Source organism: Melospiza melodia, chromosome 2, assembly GCF_035770615.1.
Source record: "Melospiza melodia melodia isolate bMelMel2 chromosome 2, bMelMel2.pri, whole genome shotgun sequence".
Classification (NCBI taxonomy): domain Eukaryota; kingdom Metazoa; phylum Chordata; class Aves; order Passeriformes; family Passerellidae; genus Melospiza; species Melospiza melodia.
The window spans coordinates 65,853,667-65,864,887 of record NC_086195.1 but is presented as its reverse complement, the minus strand read 5'-3'; the positions used below and the strand labels follow the sequence as shown (position 1 = coordinate 65,864,887).

At 44.2% G+C, this 11,221-nt stretch overlaps 1 protein-coding gene across 3 annotated transcripts in view; it reads left to right on the top strand.

Annotated features, from left to right (window-relative positions):
• LOC134414304 (alpha-2-macroglobulin-like) overlaps positions 1-11,221 on the top strand; it is a 37,010-nt gene that overhangs the window by 673 nt on the left and 25,116 nt on the right. For all 3 annotated transcript variants that reach the window (XM_063148669.1, XM_063148666.1, XM_063148667.1), the window contains exons 2-7: positions 3,533-3,716; positions 4,414-4,570; positions 5,109-5,161; positions 5,843-5,863; positions 8,612-8,780; positions 10,673-10,757. In XM_063148669.1, the coding sequence (XP_063004739.1) occupies positions 3,533-3,716; positions 4,414-4,570; positions 5,109-5,161; positions 5,843-5,863; positions 8,612-8,780; positions 10,673-10,757 (669 nt within the window). The remainder of the gene's footprint in view (positions 1-3,532; positions 3,717-4,413; positions 4,571-5,108; positions 5,162-5,842; positions 5,864-8,611; positions 8,781-10,672; positions 10,758-11,221) is intronic.

The following is an 11,221-nucleotide window of genomic DNA, read 5'->3' as shown; positions in this document are numbered from 1 at the left end:
ATGTGCTTGTTCTCAGAGAGGATCTGTGACCTAGATTCCCTTCCTGCGGCTGGGGGCTGGTGCCAGCACCCTCCCCGGGCACCCGCACCAGGGCAGCTCAGCCCGGGAGCGCGGCTGCAGCATGGGCTCTGCCGGGAGAGGGGCAGCCCGGCACGGGACGGGCAGGCTGGAGCCTGGCGTGCCCACCCCAGCCTTGCCCGCCGGACAGTGCTGCTCTGAAGCCTCTTGTCTGGGTGGGAGCAGCCCCTCTCTTCATACCTTGGCTGGGTTCCCCTTGCAGTGCTGACAGAGGCACAGCTCTCACCAGCACTGGTCCAGCGGTGCTCGCTGCAGGGATTTCATGCCCACGAGCACTGCCCCAGGGCTGGCAGAAGGTGCAGCACTGCTGCTGCCACTTGCTGTGTGGTCAGAGGTAAAGCTGCCACTGGGTCAGCCTGAAGGACCTTTGACTCATGCCGTACCATCAATCCCTCATTTGTCTGCCCTGTTTGGGTTCTTCTGGGGTGGAACAGCCAAGCAAGTCTGCTTTGGGGTCAGGCTCTGGTCCCCTGCAGTTTTCTGATTTCCAAGTAATTAAGTAATCTTCATTCATTCTTGCCCAACATCAGGGGGAAAGGGAATGAAACCATACTGCTCAGACCTGTGGGGAGCACAGAACCATAGAATGGCCTGGGCTGGAAGGGACCTTAAAGATCCCTCGGTTCCAAACCCCCTGACAAGGACAGGGACACCTTTCTCTAGAACAGGTTGCTCAGAACTCTATTTAGCCTGGCTTTAAGCATCTCAAGATGGGCTATCCACAGCTTGACTTGGCAATCTGTGCCAGTGCCTCACCAGCCTCACAGTGAAGGAATTTTCTCCATAATATCTAATCTAAACCTAGTCTCTTTCAGTTTGAATCCATTTTCCCTTGTCCTGTCCTTTGGACACAGTCTCTTTCCATCTTTCTTGTAGGCTGCATTTTGTCCCTTAACTGAGCCCCATTCTGGGAGGGAAGAACAGAGAAAGGCAGAGAGGTGAGAGAGAGAGGGGTGTTGTTGGGGTCCCCAGAAGGAAGGCAGGAGCCCAGTGAGGAGGCAGTTCTGCGCAGTGAACTGCTAGGTAGCATAGATAGTTTTGCTGTGGGTGCAGCATAGATCAGATGCTGCATACAACACAGAAAGGAACCAACCCTTGAACTGAAGACAAAATAAACTTCCAACCAAGACTTGCTCCCTGTGCCCTATGCAAGTGGGGGTATCACTTATTTGGGCAGAAATAGCTGCTGCTATTTCTGCTTCAGAGGTGACCAGCTGGACAGGAGACACAATTTAGGCTCAGATTGCATATTGCAAAGAAACATATTCATCAAATTAGTGCAGCACTGGAACAGATGACCCAGACAGATGGTAGAAACTTCATCTATGGTGTCCTTTGCAAAAGTCCTGTTCCAGGAGGGAAGGTGGGCTTAAGACATCCAGAGATCCTCTGTAACCAAAATTTCAATTATTTTGGAAGAATGCAGCCAAAGGTATTATTCTCCTACTCTGGTTGTGCATGTAAGCTGTTTTACAGTGCAGTGGACATGCTTGGGAGTACTCTGCATTTGGTCATAAGTGTAAGGCCATAATGACACTTTAATTGGCAGGTATTGATTTGGGCTGATGAAGTTCAATGCCTTCTTTGGCTGGGTGCTTGCTCTAGCGAGCAGCTGAGAGTCAATATACAGACAGACATTATTCCACCTTCAGCTACAGTGTTACCTTCTCTGTAGAGATAAACTCACCATTTTTGCCTCAGCCTCCATCTCTGGGGTCTCCCATTCCTCCTTGATGTGTGCCTCTGTCAGAGTCTCTGCCTCTCTCATCAGAACAGCTCATTGCATGCTGAGGTCTCTTTTGGCAGCCCAGATGCTTTTTGTCCTGGAATGTGTGTACATGGGTTTTGTGACCACAGTTGCTTAAAACACTCATGGTGATTTAATTCATCTGTCTCTTCTAAACAACACATCCCCAAACACCTAAAGAGAGGTCTATAAACAGCATGGTTTATATCTCTGTTTCAAAGGCAGGGAAATGGGCCTAAGGGGAAGTTCTGCAAGTTGGCCATAACTTCAGCAGAATAGTGAACAGGAAGAGAAATGAGGCCAAATTCCCCACAAACTAGGTCATGCTGTCCTTTCTGTAGACTGGATGTTATTGTCACATTGCCAGTGCCACTGACAAGGGACAGAGGGGATGGCAATAGGGGAAGCAGCATGGGCCGAAGCCATGGTAAGAGGGTTGTGGAAGAAAGGAAACGCTGGAGAAAGCAGAGAGTCACAAGCTGTAACTCACTCTCTGGGAGGCTGGAGTTCCCTCCTTTCACAGCTTCTGCAGCAGCACTGGCTGAGCAGAGCTGCCAGCAGGCTCCTCACTACATTTCACCACAGTGCTGCCTCATGGTGAAGGAAATGCAGGAGCTGCTGGGATCCCACAATGGCTTTAGGACTCCCCAGAAAGCTCAGAGCCCAGGCAAAAATGTAGCTCTGGATGGATGCATTTGTACTTGTCCTCTATTCCTTTCTGAACCCTTCCTGACAGTCAGTTACTTATTACTGATTGAGAATTTTCCAAAGCTGACCAACAGTGGTCAAGTCTGAGTGGTAGGAGCTCACTTATTATGTTCCCTTTATGAACAGTTCATTTGCTATTTTTGCTACTCAGTTCTATCATACAAAAAAATTTTTTCCACAAATATCTAAGTCGATTTTTAGAATTTTCTTATCCTGCACAATTATGAGAGAATTGTACTTCCAAGATCATTTAGGTATGTACTGAAAAACAGGGGTCTCAACACAAACTCTGGAGGTTTTCACTGGTTCCTACTCCTTCTGCCCTATCTTTCAACCAATTAATCCAGGACTGAATTAATAACTTGATTTATTAGTAACATGATCCCTTTTATTGAATAGCAGCTTAGTTTAAGGGTCCTCTGTGAAGGACCTTTCTCAAAGCTCTTTGAAGATGCAAGTACACTTGAGGTGCAATAAAACACTACACCCCAAAATCCTTTGTGGGCTCATCTTAATAAGGTCCCAACCTGCAAGCACTCACATCTTTGCTCAGCATGTGAAGGATTTGGAAACCTGGATAGGCAAACACTGGAGGAATCAGACAAGTGGGTGGGTTTTTTCCTCAACTGTTTTTAGCTAATGCCTTTGAGTCTCAAAAGGAGATTGTGGGATATACAAAATTCAATTAACAGCCTGAAACCTTTCAAACCATCCTTACTCCCTGCTGTGAAGCCAAACAAAACATCCTTTGTAAAGCACTCTCCATTAGCATAGAAATTGTTCCTTCTACTGCAAGCATTTTCCTGCTTTTAGGCTAATTAGTTAGACCGTTTAATATGTATAAACCCAAAATAAAACGAATGCTCATGTTATATGCACTGCAATTCGCAGGGATGGCAATGGATTAGGCATGCTGATTTTTTAATTTCCCTTCACTTAATGCTGTTGCCTTAAAACTGTTTCACATTTCTGATCTTTCTTGCTTCCCTCTCTTCACAGGCAGTACATGGTGCTGGTGCCCTTTCTGATCCACACAAATTCTCATGAGAAAATCTGTGTTCAGCTGACCTACCTGAACGAGTCTGTGACCCTGAGTGCCACACTCGAGTACCTAGGGGAGAACAGGAGCTTGATTGATGACGTGGTGTCAGAAAAAGACATGTTCACCTGCATCCCTTTCTCTGTGAGTATCTCATCCTCATGGGGTGGACTCTTGTGCTTATTGATGTGGGACAATAGATCCAAACAGTCCAGAAACGAGAAATAAGACACACTGCAATCAGAGACCCCTAAGCTAAGTCGAACAAAAGAATTAACTCAATGTGAATGACTGACTGTGGTAGTTTTACAAGGACTAGTTTTCCCCCATTATCAAATTCTGTGTCCCACATGATACTTCTCTGCATGCTTGTGTTAGAGAAGTATTTTGGAACTTTGACTGACAGAATGTGCCCCATGTTTATTTGACATGAGTAAGCCTGAGATGAAAAATAGTAGCATGGAGTGAAAACTGTAAAAGTTGGGGAATTGTTAAAGACAGTGAGGTCCGTGAAATCATATGACTGCTTCTGGAGTTTATTCCAAATTTTTTACTGCAGAAAGCTGGTTGGTGAGTAATGTAAGCAACAGGTTCCATACCCTAATTAATGAATCTGGGTTAATTTTCTTTTTGATAAATCGTGTGACAGAATAAGATCAGGTTCAGTATTTGTCTAAGAAAAGTATATAAATGAAGGAAGGCAATAGTTCTTTTTCTGCTCCCTGCACTGAGTCATTTTTGTCCCTTTAGGAAACCTTCTGACCCAGCTAGCACTTCTTCCTTCAGTGCTCAGTTCAATGGGGTGGATCAGTAAAGCACTCATCCTCTTCATTCTCCTTAGCTCCCAAAATCCAATAGCACATCAGTGGCATTTCTCACTGTGACGGTGACAGGGGACACACTGCACTTCAAGAGCCGCAAGTCAGTGCTGGTCAAGAATTCTGAAAGCTTGGTCTTCGTCCAGACAGACAAACCCATCTACAAGCCTGGACAGACAGGTACTGGGAATTGGGCTGGTATTGACTCTGACAGCAAAACATCTTAAGGGCTCCATTCTCCAGAGGTGCCATACTTGTATTGAAGTTTTCTGGTTTCTTCATGGAGGGATCTAATGTACTCAGTAAATCTTATTTCTGTCAGCTGAGGTCTAGTTCACGGCACTTTCATCATTCCTAATCTCCATTCTCCAGGCACAGCATCTCAGCCAGGTGTAGGCATGGGCTCTGATTCATTCTACTCAAGTAGAGGCACAAAACTGGGATGACTGCAAAGCATAGTCTCCCTTGGCTGCACCAGAATCAACAAAGCAGGACAGGCACTCCCAAGAGATAATTCAATTCAGCCAAGACCTGATTATCCTTCTAAATTTATCTGCCCCTCACTATCTGCAAGAGAAAGACCCTGAAGTAATTGTTTCTATCACTTAGAGATCTCAATTCAGAGCCTGTTGATCCCTGGAATGAACCTGGGTAATAAATTATTGAAACATTTCCTGTGATGGCTACAAATTTAACTGTGGAATTTCCTTTTCTTCAGTTCAGTTTCGGATCGTCTCTCTGGACAAAGACTTCTACCCGCTGAATGAGAAGGTAGAGCCTTAATTCCTTCTTGTTAGCCAGGAGATTTAATTTGTAAATTAACACCACTGCTGTCATCATCCAGAACCACTGAAGACAGCCTTTAAAGCATATGATACTCTCTCACACCATGCTTTACCTGTTCCATAATCTATCCTAGGACACATTCTACCTTTAAAAAATCCCCCTTTTCAGAAGCATATAGATGTTTAAAACCAGATTTGCAAATCAATGTGTGTGGCTAAGCATGTGGGCAGGGATGTCATTACTGAAAAAATGTGTGGGACAAATTTGCATGGGTAGTGACAGGTGTGAAGTTGTTTCTGGCAGTGGCTGCAGTCCCACACTTAGAGAGCAGCATGACAAGATCTTGGTTTTATGGAACTGGCCAGGGGTGCAAGCCCACCTTTTGTTTTATTTGACAATCAATTCCTTATGCAGACAAATTCTTTGAAAATTTGTGCTTCATCACATCTTCATACAGGGGTAAGACAAAAGGTCAGGGCCCTAAAATATTATTGTAAGATTCCCTTAGCCACCAAGATCCAAGGAAAAAGAGCGAGTACAGAAAGGGAACAACTCAAAGGACTTCTTAGAAGTTCTTTGTTCTTCTTCCCCTCAGTCCAAATCTGCAAAATAATTCAGTGTGATTAATATTTCTAACATTGATTTTCTTTTGATCTTTCCCCACAGTTTCCCTTTGTCTACGTTCAGGTGAGTGGATAACTACATTATTATTTGCAGAAGAATGTTCAGGCACAGAGCAACCAGTCCCCAGCAGTGCTTTCAGGCTGAAGGGCAAGGGAAAAATCACAGGCCTGTGACTTTTCCCTTTGGTTAAAGGAAGGTTGAGTCACTGGGCATCAAAATAAGCTCCAATAATTATTCTTTGAGCTGTAGGAGAAAACTAATTAACCATTACAAGTCATGCTGTGAACAGAACTACACTTGGCAGTGTAGTCTTCCCAGTCAGAACTGGGTCTCTGTCTGCCAAGTGTGGTTGAAATTAGAGACCAGTGTTAAATAAGCTTTCAAAACCAAAGAAACAAAATTAAATAAATAGACATCCCTTGTCCTCCCAAGCATGTTCTTGTTGTCTGGCTTTTTTTTTTTTTAATGATTGAACTTCAGTGGCAGGCAAAAGTTAATAGGAAGGATGTTTCAATGATTCAAGCACTCACTTTTTTTCAGATGAGACCCCAAAATTTATAATTATTATTTGGGATATCTTCTTTTGAAAAAACTTATGATGAGGGCTCATGGACGGATCCTGAAATTAGTGTGCACAAAATTTATTTTGGTTTACACAATTAATGGGCCCTGTGTAGTCAGTCCTTTTACTGTTCCTTGCTGTGTGGGGTTGCTGTGTCCATTCTGCACCATCTCTGTGTAGAGCTGGAGAGTCATCACAACAGAGGTAGGCCAAAACCAGGCTGTGCCCCTCTTTTGTACCCTCTTTTCAGAGTGCTGTCATTCTCTCTTCCCATCAACAAACTTCCAAAAAAGAGCTGCAGAGCTGGTGGGCCACTGATGATGTGTGAATATTGGGAAAAAGAAGAGTAAGACAGTGGGAGGTGTGGATTAGCAGGTGGAGGGGAGCATCTCAGAGCTACCTTTTGTTAGGGATGTCCTATGGGGTCCCTTCCCTTTCAGTAAGATGATAGTTTACTGAGCACAGAAATTTAATAATAGGAGCAAAAACAAATACATCTTCCAGAAATATGTCCTTGCCTAACAAGCTGAATAATTTAATAACCTTTGTGTGTGTCAATACCATGGAAGCCTTCACTTTTATTTCCCTAGGAAGGCCATCTGTGTTTTCAGCTCTAGTCTGTAAAGCATGGTGTTTGTCTGTGCTGCTTAAACCAGCTTATGTAGGTCCTTCATCTTCACCATCCCCTCTCCCTTGCTCAGTGCTCCTTCTCAGCCCAGTACTGCCCTTTGTTTGGATTTCACAGCTGTCTACAAGACACTCTTGTGGAGGGGGGAACTCCCAGGGCAGAAAATTCACCAGATTACTCTAGAATACTTTCCTCAGCCAGATCAGATCTGTCAGTGCAGTTTGCTACATGATTGCATGAAATTTGGACTGGACCAAAGGAAGGAGTGGCAGGAGTGAAGAAAGGTGACAGCCTAAGCATCAGCATTTCTAAGGAAATAAATGTCTGAAAATCCACACCCTAGATGTCACTAATTTATCTTAGTTAAGCACAAAGGCAGAAGTCAGTACGAGTCTGCTACTTCTGAACTATTATCCTGACCTATTGCTTATGTAATTAAAAAAAAAAACAGAGCACCTTTCTGAGGAAGAAAACAAACTGGTTTTCAGGCTTTCCCTATATATACATCACAGGAATGGCAACAAGTTCACTAGCCCAGCTTGAAATGTAAACATTCACTGTAAACATTTTCTTGAATTCCTCTTCTGAGGAAGACCAGTGGTGTCCCTCACAATAAGTGGTGAACTTTTCAGCAGGGTTGAAACGTGATGATGAAGAGAATTTGGTCAGAGCCATGGGATGCATTTTACTGACTGTGCCACCCGCCCAGTTGGCTTTCTGGGAACATGGCCCCCTCTTCTGCCCCCTGACTGATGACCTCCAGCTGGGAGAATGACACTCACATCTCCATTTTTCCTAAGCCCTGAGATAATATCTCAGTGAAGTAAATGCACATAGTCACATACCTTGAGTTACACACCTATCTAGAGTAAATAAACTTTTGTGACAGCCAAGGTACAAGGATGCATTAAACTAGGCAGAACAACTGTGCTGTTTTAGTGACTTCTACAAGAAATTTGGGGCCGAGGGGATTAATTATTGATGGTCAGTAAATAATGAGCAATACACAAATGTAGTAGTGGTGAGACTTCATCTCCAGCATTAGGAGCATGGAGACACAAGGGAGGGCTCTCAGCTGGATGCCTCTGTGTGGGAGTATACTTTCCTCTGTTCCTGTCACCATTCCCCCACCCGACCATTGGCTTAGGACTCTTATACATGTACATTTCTTAGTCCCGTAGGTAAGTCAGGTGTCTGATTCCTCAGCTGATTGTTTATTGGTACTTCAGCAGTCTTCATTCCAGCCAGGAGAAAACTAAAACTTTTGCATGCTGTATGGCCAGTCAAGAAAGCTGAAACTTCCTCCTTTTCTCCATGTGCTTCACTTATTTCTGATAGCAGTTCTGTTCCCTTCTGTTACCCTGCCAGTCTGCCTTGCCTAGCTTCCTGGCCCCATCCTTTGCAGGTACAGCTGAGGGGGAGACAACACAAAAGTGTTTAAAAGATTTCTTGCATCCAAGTTATGCAGAATTGGCAGGTAAGTACTTTCAGAACCTCACAGACTGTTGAATAATTACAGATAGGTATTTCCCAGCTGGGATGTGCATACACTGGGCACTGCACTGCTCTGTTCCTGGCACTCTCCTGTACTGTCTGGTGACGCTGTTACCCTCACCTGCAGGACCCCCAGAGGAACCGTGTGTACCAGTGGCAAGGGGTGGAGCTAGAAACAGGCTTTACACAGCTCTCCTTCCCCCTCACCTCGGATCCCATCCAAGGCTTCTACAAAATAGTTGTGCAGAAGAGCATCTCGTCCCATGTGGAGCACTCCTTCAGTGTGGAGGAATTTGGTAAGGAGAGGAATTTGACAGTAATGCCTTTTACTGTGACTGCTCAATTTGGAATTTCCTCGGAACAGCATGGAGAAGGGAGGGACAAAATGTAACAGGCAATGGGATTCATAGGGGCTGAGCCAGAAAGCACTAAGTGTCAGAAGTGTTTGCTGACTTTACGGCATCTCTGCGACCTGCCCAAGCTCGTATTTGCTCAAAGTGCTCTGGGGAGCACAGGACATGCCAGAATTCCTGTGTATGGCTTGTGGCACCAATTTCAGCTGGCTTTGTCTCAGTTGATTCCAGTCCAGCAGCTTGTTGCAAGTAGCACTAGATATGAATGTAAGAGATGACAATATTTTGGTGACTCTATTTTGCTTCTCTCATCATCTGCATTAGGTCTCTTTCTCCATTCGTAGTCTTCGTAGTCCTCTCTATTTTTGCTCTTCCTTGTTTCTGTAAAAGCTTAGAAAACATGTTTGGTAGAAAACTTGTGATTGAAGAACAGCCCATGAATGATACAAAAAGACTGCTAGGAGAGACTGAGTAAGAAGAAATGTGCTGCTGTAGGGACCCTTTTAATCCTCAGCTCTCTAACAAAGCTTCTTGGGTGATCATAGGTGTGTATTCTGACCATGGGTGTAGATGTATATTTTGACCATAGATGTGTATTCTGACTGTAGTGCACATTTGAAGAGGCTGATTGGCCAGTGCTTCTGGCTCTCCATTAACTCTGCCTGAAGACCAGATGTTTATTCCAGAAACAGCAGATCCATTGATCAGGACCTGCTGTTTCTGGAATATGCAGCCCATAGATTGCTACTGAAGTCCATGAGAGATGGCTTATTTGGCTTTGAGTCAGAAATGGTAAATAATGTGACCACAAACCAGGCTATAGGCTTCAATGTGCCATGGTGAGAGATAGCCTGTTCCTTGTCCCCCAAAGGCCATTCTGAATGCCCCACAAAATTAAAGGTGTTAAGTCCTGTTGTTAGCCTCCTCCTAACCTGATTTTTCTTTCCTTTGTCCTTTAGTCTTTAGTGCACCCTGGGATTGAAATATTGAGCTTTGCCTCCCATCTTAGAGACAAATTTATGTCTAAACTGTATAACCCAGGGTTATTTCCCATTTCTCAGATGTGCACCCACTCTGCTGTTATTTCCTTGCACTGTGAAAAAACCACTCAGCTGCACCACCCGGAAGCAGGACATTACATGCTGCAGTCCAGTCCTGGGCATGAGGAGTTGGAGGTGTAGGGCTGCAGGATGCAATGTGGGAAGAGGGATGTAACTTAATATGTAAAAAAAAAAAAAAAAAAAAAGTAAAAATACATATATTTTACTTGTGCTCCTTTATATTGGGCTTTAGTGCTACCTTTTCCACTTGAAAATATAGATCTGAGAATCTGTGGCTAGATTCACTTGAACTCTGTGGGTATGCAGGACGATATCCCACGGTGCAGCTTAGTGAGCCTAGGAGCAACTCTGCATCTCCAGAACAGTAAGAATGAGCCAAGAGAATCAATGATTCGGGGCATTTCAATGTGGTAAATTACAAAGGTGGCAAATGTGCTACTCCAAGTCTCACCTGCAAATTATGCAGGTTGTGAAGACACCACACAGGACCAGTGTGTCCTTGTGAATGAACTCAGGTGGGGGATCTGCTCAGCTGTCTGGAGCCACATAAGACCATGCTGCCAATAAAGCAAGGTAAAGACTACAACCTTCCTTAATTGCCTTTGAACCCAAACAGTGGTGAAGGCTGAGAAAACCCATGGAAGGGATATGGATGTATGCTGGAGACCACAGGGAGGGTCATATGAAGATGATCCTGGCTCTATGCTTGGGTTTCTGTGTAGTACACAGCCCTTATTCACTCTTCTGATACCAGACTTTCTCTCTCCCATCTAGTGCTGCCCAGATTCGAGGTCCTGGTGAAGGTCCCAAAGATGATCACTATTAAGGACAACGAGCTTCCAGTGTCTGTCTGTGGTCTGTGAGTCACAGAGCTCCAGTAAATCTCTCTTGCTTATTCTTCACTCTGCCTCTTTGCTGAGGACCAAAAGAAGTGCTCAGGGAGGGTTTTTAAACTTTTCCAAGGCATGTAGTGAACACTTATTTCATTCTGTCAGTCCTGAACTTGCTGCTTGGCCTGAACAGTCAAAGTGAAGGGATTTCCTTGTGTTCCTTAAAAGATTATGTCAAACAAATCTGCATTTTTCTCTTCCCAGTTTATTTCACATTTTCTCTTTCTGTCTTTACATTTCTTCAGTTAGAGCTTGTCTATACTCCATACTCCAAGATGTCAGTTCAGACATCATTTAAATTGGTGATGCTAACCCAGTGTTCTCATTTTTAACTCATAAGTTGCTCCTTCTGAGCACCTGGTTGTCTTTCCATTTCTTCACTGAAACCTGAGCAGTTTGTAGTACACAAATGCTCCTGGCTGAAATAATTTTC